This window comes from Paramisgurnus dabryanus, chromosome 12 (genome assembly GCF_030506205.2).
Source record: "Paramisgurnus dabryanus chromosome 12, PD_genome_1.1, whole genome shotgun sequence".
NCBI classification, from domain to species: domain Eukaryota; kingdom Metazoa; phylum Chordata; class Actinopteri; order Cypriniformes; family Cobitidae; genus Paramisgurnus; species Paramisgurnus dabryanus.
In genome coordinates, this window is record NC_133348.1 from 23,124,107 (window position 1) to 23,136,288 (window position 12,182).

General features: G+C 37.2%; 1 protein-coding gene across 1 annotated transcript; it reads right to left on the bottom strand.

The window, feature by feature from the left end:
- Positions 1 to 630: 630 nt before the first annotated feature.
- Positions 631 to 8,919, bottom strand: tdh (L-threonine dehydrogenase). Its single transcript, XM_065257241.2, has 9 exons — positions 8,696 to 8,919; positions 5,609 to 5,807; positions 5,441 to 5,483; positions 5,265 to 5,335; positions 4,924 to 5,073; positions 4,666 to 4,838; positions 2,853 to 2,943; positions 1,778 to 2,047; positions 631 to 1,701 (listed from the first exon to the last, which is right to left on the bottom strand). Exons 2-9 carry the CDS (start codon positions 5,796 to 5,798, stop codon positions 1,562 to 1,564), a joined length of 1,128 nt encoding a protein of 375 aa, XP_065113313.1. The 5' UTR covers positions 5,799 to 5,807; positions 8,696 to 8,919; the 3' UTR covers positions 631 to 1,561.
- Between the last annotated feature and the right edge of the window lie 3,263 nt (positions 8,920 to 12,182).

A 12,182-nucleotide genomic window follows, 5' to 3' on the forward strand; every position in this document is an offset into this window, starting at 1 on the left:
TCAGTTGTAAGCCAACACACTGTAAACTAATCAAAGGTATTCATATAGTCTGCGTGAGCATTTATAAAAACCCTTTTAAAAATGTATTTGTGGTTTATTTTTGTGTATTGAAAATAAAATGTCAAATCATCAATTGCATTTTATTTTTCTATTTAAAAAAAAATGCAACAAAAATGCATTATAACATTAAATTAAAATGAAATAATGTATTAAAAAATATTCTATTATAAAATGGTTTTAAAGTTTCATTTTTATCATCGAGTGTCATATTTTTATACCTTTTGACTAAAATGTTTGTGTGACTTTCCCATCATTTGTAATTGCATGAAAACTTTTATTTGTATTTCAAAGAGCACTTATGTTCATTACTCTCCCACATGGTATTTTTGTATTGATTTATTTAATTTATGCATTTGGCAGACACATTATCTAAAGCGACTTACAATCTATTCAAGCTATAGTTTTACAGTGTGCTAGCTCTTTGGGAATCAAACCCATGACCATTTGCATTGCTAATGCAGGTGAGCTACAAGTACACCTGCACGACGACTCATTTTTTTCATTGAGTGGTACCCGCAAGGTTTTATCTTTGCCCAAAGTGCAAATGTGTAAATGAAAGACAGTCCAAAATGTTTGAAATAAAAAAGCTTTATTAACACAAGTTTTGTAATCGGAAGAACAAAAGCTGTGGATGCAAAGCTTTCATTAAAAAATAATACTTTAAAGTTTTCCCACTTTCCCCTTCAAATGGGATAAGATATTCACTGTGGGTTTATGGGCAAAAGCAAATTGCATTTGACCAGATGTGACCTAGTTGACATGCACAGCAATTGTGCAGAGCAAGACCGAATCTCGCACTTAATTTCATTTGCTTGTTAACAGACTGAATAAATAGATAAATAGCAAGAAGATAGAAAGGCAGCCAAGAGAAATTGGATGATTTGATCTATCAGGAAAACTCTTTACTTCCCCAGACGACCTACATTTAAGTCCCACCCTGTTTAGTCCACAATTTTTTTGGCTGCTTAGTTCAGAATAGGATTCATTTTTTGAATTGTTTCACTGATTATTTTATCAACTCATCAATAACCTGAACATGACCACTAACCTAGTACAGTAAAGCAGTTTCTTCTGAATGGTAAAGAACCATGGAAAGCTATACGTACATCAGAAAAGAGCATGGGAACAAAGATTAAGAGCTGCCATATTCATTTTTGGATTTCTATTTGGTTTGTTTTGTTTTGCCTGAAGACAGACAACATGATCCTTCTATCACTAAATGCAAAGTGAAAGAGGATCACGTAGGCATTGAACCCATTCCACCTTATCTTTCTTAACCAGTCAACTTTCGAAAGATCTGTGGATTACTGATACAAACCCCCGTGTAGGGTTTTCTGCCATGACCATTAAAAGAGAGACCACATCCCGATGTATAATCTACAATTATACGTTATTTTGTGTTAGCCAATAAGGAAAATGACTATTTACAGACCATGGATCTCTCTTCTCTGTAGCTAACAATCGTTCTGATATGTACAATTTTCAACATCCAAGATCAAACTCAGCTGGCCTGGGCGACTCGAGAGTCTGAGCCGATGAAGTTGAGCATTGTTTGGACCAATTCTGGCAGGTCGTACTCGTGCTTCCAACCCCAGTCATTGCGGGCATTGGCGTCATCAAAGTTCATGGGCCAGCTATCAGCTATGGAGAGAGAAAAATCTTATTTAACACTTGTGTTATTGAAGAGGTAAATAAATGTTAATTGACTGGATCATACCTATGCCCTGTCGCACATGGTCAATCTCATATGCGACCTGCAGGTCAGGTAGCTGTTTTTGGACCTCTGTAGTGAGTTCCTCTGGTGTGAAGCTCATGGCATTGATGTTGTAGGTTCGCATACTGAGCGTTTCTGCCGGGGCCTCCATCACCTCCAGTGTAGCCCGCAGACAGTCGTCAATGTACATCATGGGCAACCGTGTGTCGGGCTTTAGGTTGCATTCAAACTTGCCGCTCTTGACGGCGTCGTGGAAAATCTGCACGGCATAGTCTGGAAAACAACGAAGTTTTAATGTCCAGCATTCCGATCAATTGCATAACATTATGTGCACTTGCCAACCATGGTTAGTATAGTTCTGCATTTAGTCTAAATATCAAGTTATTTTTAATATACCTTTATTAGTATTCAACCTATAAAAGTTTTTGCAATTTTAGCGTGTTTTTTATATTTTAAACACAACAGCAAAACAATTTTAGGCTCTGCGAAGTTAACAAGTTAAACTTCTCAAAGGCTTTACCTAGTGGCAATCACATGTTTACTGAAGCCGGGTAGTATATAGACTTTAAATGTTAAAGTCCCAATGAAATTGAAAAAAAAAAATGGGGGAATATTGTGATATTTATTACAAATTACTGTAAAATCTGTGAAATTATATAATAAAAAAAATTATGTGCCATCATAATCTTGAATCAAAAACATGAATCTCCTCCCCTCTTCGAAACAATAGACTTGTTCGATTTCATGTGGTGCTGCAAGAACTAACAGCCGGATGACATCTAAATACCACAAGAGCGATTCGACAACACACTCCTCGTATGATTTCTCCAATCGCTCTTGTGGTATCTTAATGTCATCCGTTGTTGATTCTTGCAGGGCCACAATGAAGTCGAACAAGCCTACTCTCTTTTTACTTCAGGTCACAGGGTATGGCAGGTGGGCAGAGACCGGGAAAAGATTGCAGTGATTGGCAAGCAGCAACAATTAAATCAGTTCTCGATAGACAAATCGTTTGTTTTAGTTTTCATTTGACAATTTCTGAATTATTTAAGTTAACTAAATGTGTTCTCTACCTTACCTGTTGTGCCACCGCCTGGCTGAGAGTCTGCAGATATGATGCCAGGGTACCGCAGACAGCGGAAGTCAAGACCATAGCGGTGATGGTAATACTGTAAATTAAGATAGGTGAAAGTTAGTTCTCAGATATACTGAGTCTAAGGCCCTTTTACACCTGGTTATAAAGATGCGTTTTGGTCAATCGGCTTACAAGTGAACAACGCTAAATACAAGTGTGCGAAAGGTTTTGAGCTCGACCAGATTGCTTTTATGGTGTAGATGTTCATGTGGTTGAATGCGTTTTTGAACAACCACAAAAGACTGTCTACTCCCCGCCTATTGATGTAATGTGATGTACCAAGCATACTCTTTTTCCATCGGTCCTGACTTCTAGCACAAACCCAGCATTTGCCACGGTCTTTAGGCGGCTCTCCTGATTTTGCCAAGTGGTTGATGTCCTCAGGGCAACATTATGTCTACCCTGGGACAACGTTTCGATCAACCAATCAGATTTCAGAAATAAGTTTATAGTTTGTTTTAAGTTTAAGCTTACGTCCAGGATTAGCTGTTTCTAGACAATTGTTTTTCAGTTATCATGTCCCTCTGATTTTAGGGCTTGGTTATGGTTAGGTTTGGGAGTTAAAGTTTCATCAATTCCTCTGAAATATCGGAGAAAGCACTTACATATGCATGTACAAAACGCTGTGCAGCATGTTTACTAACAACATAAGCAGTGGTACTCCCACATATTAGTGTGCATCATCTTTAATTTTTACCACAGACCACCAGAATCAATCGAAAGTGGACAAAAGAGATTAAAACACCAAGTGTGAATGGACATGCGTTTCACTTATCCACTTGTGATCCGTTTGACCAAAACACATCTTAATACCAGGTGTAAATGTGATCTCAATCCCCTTTCACACCACAGGAACCTTTTCAGTTCCTGAACTATTTGTAGAAATGCCTGCTTTTTGCTTGAACTAGGCATGATCATAGTACCAGTAAATGCCTTTTTCAGGAACAAAATTTGCTAGTAGGGTTAACCCTGCACAAAAGGAACTACTTGTGATGTAAATGCTTTTGGCCAATGACAGTACATACAAAACACAGGCAGCTATATATAAAAAAAAATTCAGCATTATACCTACTCCACTAATATTGCAGGACAAACATAAACATGTCCTTGTCTCAGCCTTGATGATATAGCACTGCGAGTTGTCATAGGATATGTCGTCTCTTAGTCATCCTTTTTGCGCTTTCTATCATGTACCTGATATATTTAATCTGTGTTTTTTCTAAAACCCATGACGCACAACAAAAAGAGCTCTGATCAAGGCACTCAAAATATGCTCTATCAACAGTAATATAAAAAATTTAACAAATCACAACAAGTGCATTCATATGGCACTGTTTATGATGAATCCAGAAGGACTCGCAACAGCGAACGCCAAGTGTTCACAATATAACATCCATTTGCACTTTTAGTCCACAAACTACACATGTGTTACTGTAATAAAGCAGCATGAAATCTATAAAATTATAGGGACAAAGGCTAACTGCTTGGGGCAGATGCTTTTTGTATTGGCCATCATTGTGTGAATGCTATGGTCATTTCAGCTGATCTCCTACTAACCATCAGTAGCGATACCTCACTTTAGAGTTCCTAATAGAGGCGCGAATACAACCAGGAAAATTACGCAGGAAACATTTAGTTCTCGAGGAACATCCTGGGTGACTCTTATAAATTTAATCCAAGAACTAAGAAGTGCTCCTGTCGCTCAAGTGCAAATGTCAGATTTTATTGCATCACAGAAGGATAAGCTATAACTCACCTCCCCCATGAGCTCAGCATGGACTTTGGAGACACCATAAATTGTGCGTGGTCTTTGCACACAGAGGTCTGGAGTGGGATTTCGAGGTGAAGTTGGTCCAAAGGCACCAATGGTGCTGGGTACAAAGAGCCGAAGCCCATGTTCTGCAGCAATGTCCAGGATGTTGTGGAGACCTACGACAAATATTATACAAGATGAGCCAAGTAGGTTTCAATTTGAATACAATTACCATGAAAGTGTAAACATAAGCAAACTTACCTGTGATGTTGACTGATCGAGCCAGTTGAACGTTAGCTTCCCCGACAGCACTCAGAAGAGCGCTGTAATGCACCAACCAGGTGATCCTGTTGTTTACCACAATCTCTCGCAAGTTCTTGTAGTCCAGAATGTCAGAGTAGATAAAAGGGCCTAAGGGAATAAAAATGGAAGCGTTTAAAAGCAGTCTACATTAATGTAATATGTACGCCTAATGCTGACTCACAATTAATATTATGTCACTATCGGGGTGGGGTCGGGTGCAGATATCTAAATAACAGAAAATCATATGAATTATGTTGAATAATGAAAATCCCTCCATCTGAGAAGGACAGAAGACTCACCGCTATGAAAGACATGACTTGGGGGTTTTCTGATATCTGAGAGGATTACATTGTTTTTTCCATATCGCTTCCTGCGAAACAGAAGTGTCCAGTTTAAAACGGTGTTACTTCTTTGTATAAACGTTAAGATGAATACACTTGTACCTATAATACATTAATTTATGCCATATGCTTACCTCAAGAGTTTAGCAAGCCCAACCCCTAGTTGTCCAAGGCCGCCTAAGAGAGGGAGAAAAAAATAGAGAAACCCAGACACATGAATAATCTTATATTATGAAAGAAAACACTGATAAGAGGAAAAGACTCAACTGATGCAACTGAAGACATTCAGGTATTTGTCATACCTGTGATAAGAACTTTAGGGTGGTCCGTTTCCGAGAAGGACACAGAGTGAAAGCTGGCATCTGATCCGGCGGTGACCTGGCGTGGGGAAAAGCTGATGTTGCGTACCGTCACAGCCAAAGGCTGACATCCACATGCAGGGGCCAATAGGGCCTGCTTTGCCACTTTGCTCAAGACTCGGACAACTGGCATACTATCTGCCTGAAAATACAAGAGGACTGAGTCAATGAATGTGTTTACATGCACAAAATAAGCAAATATCGATCAAAAATTTGCTTATTATAGAAAACTGTTTCCATGCAAATCAATAAACCGGCTATGCAGAAAAATGCTTTTAACACGATTTTGTTAAAAATGCAGGCAGTGATGTCACCGTCTATAAGGTCATTCGACACACCGCAAAAAGCTGTCATTAAATCTGTCGAAAAGCTACTTCTCATTTCTACGGAAACTGTAAATGTAACACATTTTAAATTTCACAGTTTCTCTGTCAAGAGCAGACTTTTATGTGTTACTTTTACTTTAGTTTGAGATGTTATCTGTTACACAGGAAGACATGCACACATAAACAAAACCGCGAAAAAAAACCCCCGTCTAGGCTAGGCGCTTTCATGCAACAGAGATTCGGGAAGTTAATGGGCATAAATCTATCTGTGCTAATCTTATTTAGCTTTAGCCGTTTATAAGCTTTCGACAAAAAAAAACAACAACATTACCTTACACTTTATATGTTTATTTATTGGTGTAACGTTGACTCTGTATGTAAACACACAATATCACAATTCTTCGATTGCCATATAAACTGTCTGCCACTTCTCTGTTCTCATGCAACAATATAAACGCAATCAGGTTGAACTTTGTAGACGGTCCCTTACGTGGACTCACTGTACAACATTACATTGACATTTATTTGGTAAACGTTATTAACCAAAGGTATGCTTTTTTCATTAGTATGCGTGTTCATTGAATATTATATTACAAAAAGTGTAAGTATATCATAATAACACAGTCTTAAAAATAAATCTGCTTCACGATGCCATAGAATAACCTTTTTTCCTCTGGCATTGCCGTTATGGAACCTTATAGCACCTTTATTTTTAAACAGTCCAGTTAGTAGGACGGGAAAATTAATGAAAGCAAACACATTAGAGCTACATGGTAAATCTATATTTGGATTTACATGCGATATCCTGGGTCAAACATCGAACATGTGTTTCTCACATCAAAGCTATTTAAACCTTGAAGTCATGTGGTGCATAAAACAGTGCATTTATGAAGTAAATAAAGCGAGTTACAGAATAATTATTTAATTATTTGCTTCTCTAAACTTTCATCATTCCAATAACAACGAAATTCGTACAACGTCAGGCTGTCAATATGAAAAAAACTTGGCTTGCGGATTTTGCGGCTTGAAAGAAAGGTGGAGCGTAATTTGAGAGTATTTACTGCGCAGTGCCCTGCCTTCACAATCGGCCAATCAGCACACTGGTGTGCGCGAGGCAGCACGTCATCAAAGTGCTGCCAGTGCCAACTTGATGCAGAGCCAAAAAAAAAAAAAGATGCAGAGCCCATCATTCATTCTTAAGATTATTTATATGATTATCGTATACCAGTTTTTTTATTGGTCCCTGTGTGTGTTATATATTTGTTCAACAAATACACGATTCGAACAAAAATTTACTCCGGACCTCTAAAGTATTCATTGTGTGCCAAGTTAACTTAGTTCTGGCTGTTCTGTACGAGCCCCCTGCTTTGTTTCACAATAAGACTGCACACAGACTCAGCCGGTCTGATCCTGAAATGCATGAGGCTACTGGGAATCTACATCCGTTTTCCAAGAAAAGTTTACACAAGTGTAAGGACAAAAAAGAACGACGGTGTACATAAAATTCCAGTGTAACGTTACCGTGGGAGAGACAAGAAATTCTTGTGACTCGAATGATGTAAACCGTTTTAAGATACAATTAACACAGCAGGTACAATTTGTGTCCTTTATAGTCAGTTTAAAGCCTTTTTTTTAAGGCATTTTAAGGGGTTAACATGTAACTGTTATGATTACCCCATAGTGCTTTAATACACGTTAGTTTGCAAAATGTGAATTAAATTGAATTAATGGAATTTGGGTTTGGCTTTTGTGAACCGAAACTCAGGCCTTCTTTCATTTGATTGGTTACAACTCCTGCTCGGATGTAATTTGATTGGTTGGAATTCGACGTTCTTTTACGTGATTGGTTCTGACATTCGCTGTCAGACCGCTGCAGCTGCACTACGCGACTGTGTATTTTGATTGAAGCAGGCAGATATGACAGCAGCAAGTTGAAAGTGGGCCCAAAGATAAAGACACATTATTGTGATTCTTATTATTCAATTATATAACAGTGAGCCAGACCACAATGCCCGGCGCCCATCCAGGAAAACCCCCTTGCCCTAGTCTAGATGGCTGGTCCGCCCCTCACACTTGTCAAACTGGGACTGCACTGTTTCAAATAAAAAGGTATGGAGCTTGAGCAGAACATTAATCACATTTGCAGATTTCTGCCACTGCTATATTTTCTTTAGACTGGATTATTGTTTGGCATATCGTTGAACAGCGACACAGAGAAGCAGTGACACGCAGCTTTGACACCTTCTGGCAGGAACTTTAAAAATGTAACCATGGACAACGTGATCAAACTCGTGCACTCGTAACTACAACAAACGAACGAACACTTTAAAATATCAGTCTGAATAATTATTTATGTTAGTATGGATTTCAAACGGATTTCTTTTTCATTTTTAGTGTTACATTACAATTTGATCTTGCATTTTCTGTAACGCGAAACAATCAGGAAACGGTTAACGTTATATACATACCTATACATTTCCGTAAATCTCTGTAGCCCCCACAGCCCGAAGAATAACGTTAGATATTAAACAGCTGGTGTTGATAAATATATAATAAACTACATGATCTTGCGTTTTAAGTAACTTGCCAGTACAGGCCACATGAAACCGGCATCTAGATAAGGTTCTGCAGCTGATCCCGGCAAATCGTTTTTTTTTTTTAAATATCAAAATGACAATAATTTCAGTACATTGCACTTACTCACCTGTATACAGAATATGATTCAGATATAAAATAAAACCGTGTTCTTCTGTGCTAGTTGAGCAGCTTCCTTTATCTGGTTTCTCCTCACTGACGCTTCGCTCAGTATCTTCAGTATTGCATCAGCTTACAGCGGAGGTTTTATATTCGCCGACCAAGAGGCTTCCAAGAGAACCGGCGACGCTCTGATTGGCCAGCGGTGGAGGTGAGGTTCTCACCCACCACCATGCTCCCTCCCTTCTGATGCCATTGAAACTCGACAACTGAGTGGGTCTTTTCAGGGTGCACATTGATTGCACTTAACAGGGACAGTGTGTTTAATTAGAAGAACTGGGGGTTGGGAGGCAGAGAGACAGCAAGGCTGTGTGTACATCTAGTAAGTGGTGGGAGTGTACTCTGTTAAACAAATATGCAATGTTGTTTTTATAGGAGAATATATAAAGGGTTCAGTTCCAAAACGAGATACGTTTTTTCTTCCAAAAATCTTGTTTTTTCATTGTGCATTCCAGTTAATATCAAACTGTAGTTTGTTTGTTTTGATTTAACCCTTCATAAAATAAAAACTAAGTAGCACAATAAAAACATATTAACAGAACTTCAAATAGAACTCACTGGTCCATATAAATATATAATATACAAATTTAAAAAAATGTAAAACGTTCAAATATAGACACATTTTTCTGCCACAAATTACATACTTATGACTTTTTGTTTTCATGCAATGAAAGATGTGACAGAATTACAAATCCATTTGAATGTTCCCTCTTTGGCACATTGGTTTAAAAAAAAAAAAAGGAATTTTTTTCCAGTATCTGTGTTTTAACTTTGGCAGACTTTTAGTTAATTACATTTAAAGGCATAACATCATAGTTTTTAGTCCACTACATTTCACAAGTTGCTTTTTATGTGTACTTAAGAAAATTAAAAATCTATTTCACGTTTACCTACTTTTATACGTGATCAAGTATTAAAGTGGACATATCATGAAAATCTGACTTTTTCCATGTTTAGGTGCTATAATTGGGTCCCCAGTGCTTCTTTAAACCTAAAAAATGTGAAAAAGAATAACCCAGGATCTTAGGTCATTGAAATTTGACTCCCCTTGTGATGTCAGAAGGGGATAATACCGCCCCTTAATCTGCACTATCCAACCACGGCACTGCCATTTAGTTCAGAAATCAACTAATTTACATGTAAAGGAAACACCAACAAACAGCACATTTTCGCTCACACATACAAAGTGGCAATTTTAACATGTTATAATAAATTATCTATATGATATTTTAAGCTAGAACTTCATATGTACTCTAGGGACACCACAGATTTATTTGACATCTTAAAAAAGTCTTGTGAAATGTCCCCTTTAAAAGGTAAAAATAATATATACAGTAAAAGGTGATTATGCTTCAGAAAGAAAAAACTCTGACATATTACAGATACTTAAAGAATATACCCATGTAAAAATATTTTATTACTATCCATGTGTGTTATTTAGCCATAGCTGAAATAGAGCGAGTCTGTGTTTTGCTAATAAACCAATTTTTCCTCTACCAAAGTTTAGTTTTGGTCACAAATAAGCCTAATGTCAGTCCTGTTGCATTAGCTAACTGATAAAAAATAAAACTGGTAAAACAACAAGCTAGCTGGTACATATAAGTTAAACAATCCCACTGCAAATAAAGGTTCAGTAATTAATAAAATTCCAAACAATTTTCAATGAATTTACACACACTGGCTCCCTGCCGCGCCATAGACCGCCACTCACAGTTTAACATTAAATAACATCATATTTGTCCAAAATTGTTAACAATAAACAGGCTGCTAACACATATTTTTCATCTTTAAGTAGACTTTGCCTACGCCCACGGTATTGAATGTGCATGTCCGGTTTGTGTTGAAATAATTTGTCTGACATTTTTGATTCTGTATTGGCTTCATCAGAGAGATCGGGCATGTCATGCACTCCTTTAAAGTCTTTTCATAAACAAAAATGTTTTCTAGAGAGAGAAATAATGGATAATAAGCCATAATAAATGGATAATAAGCCAACTTCAGACACTGCAGAGAAAAAAACTATAAGTGCAGGACTTTAAACACGTCACATGTCTTTCCGGGTTTATGGTATCTGTGTGAACGCGCACACACATTCGGGCAAATCATTAGCAGTGTGAATGAACAAAAAAACTAACGATCACGGATGCATTTTAATTCTCTTTTTTTTTACGTTTTACCAAGATCTAACTTTCACTTTGACAGTGTAGTAGAATGTTGAAATCTGAGAGATACCCATGGAAATAACACACTTTTAAAGCAGCATTTCAATTTGCATTAGCTGTTTGTGTAAGTACATGGAAGTTCATACTGGAGGTTGCCAACTGCCATTCTGTTAATAAAACGCAAGCCTTTCTGTAAAACTTGAAGGCAATTTCCACTTTTCTTGACAGCTCGCTTTAAAGTCAATTAATCTGTATTAAAAATGTCTTAAAATTCAATACCAGTACTTCAGGTGCATTTGAAGATTCCCAATCTCAGACCAAGGATTGTGTGAACAAAAACTATGAACAAAAATTTTGAAGCATAGCCCTCTTCATAATGGTTATTTTTGGGTTGTTTGCCTAAGGGGTTATCAGGGGTTGGTTATTTTCTCAGTGTTAGTCTTTCAATGTGAAATCCGGGCTAAAGTATCCTAATAATGAGCATTAAGGTTTGATTTCACTTTAATTTCAATCTTTTGACCTTACTCAGTCAATATTAAATATATCAAGGTTATATTTTAATACAGTGTTCTTGAAAAGTGTACGATGATTTAAATCTATCTGTGGCAAGGTACTTGCAAATTGAAACGTGAATACATTGTGCCACAGTCCAGACATTATTTCTAGGAATAGATGTGAGGAAATCGCTGATCATCTGTGTGGCATTAGGTACGTGACACTGGTCACTTGACGTTTAACAATATCAACATAGTGACGGAAACACAGACGCATGGGAGGTCCTGTATAGGGTGCTTTTGAAACTTGAGTGCATGTATATAAGGCCAAACCCCCAGGAAATACTGCACATTGCTGATAATGGGCGGGGAAAGCACACATATGTTTATATGATGAGAGATATGGTGCCTTAAACAGCTCAAGTCGAGTCTATATATATATGTATATGTAGAAGTACAAAACATCAATGTATGTTGCTCTGGAGTCTGGATCTATAATTTTTTGACAATTTATCATCTGCTTAAACAAGATCAGTTTTAGGATCACATTCAAATACATTATTTTAATAATTCCAATATAATTTCATACAGTATACTAATATATAATGTCTCAGTCTAGACACCATTGTATCCTATTACCCTGAAATGTATTTACAAACAGTAGTTAAGACTATTATCTGTGTTTATCATGTAAAGCTGATAAGATACTGATAAGTCAAATTTACAGCTAATAATTAACCCTTTATCACCATTTATCGCTCTGGAATCAGGATGTTTATAG

Coding starts and splice junctions, on each gene's coding strand:
- tdh (XM_065257241.2), bottom strand. CDS start 5,798: ATGCCAGTTGTCCGAGTCTTGAGCAAAGTGGCAAAGCAGGCCCTATTG. Junction 2,048..2,852: donor GCCAGGCGGTGGCACAACAG/GTAAGGTAGAGA, acceptor GTTGTTTTCCAG/ACTATGCCGTGCAGATTTTC. Junction 1,702..1,777: donor CCATGTGCGACAGGGCATAG/GTATGATCCAGT, acceptor CTCTCTCCATAG/CTGATAGCTGGCCCATGAAC.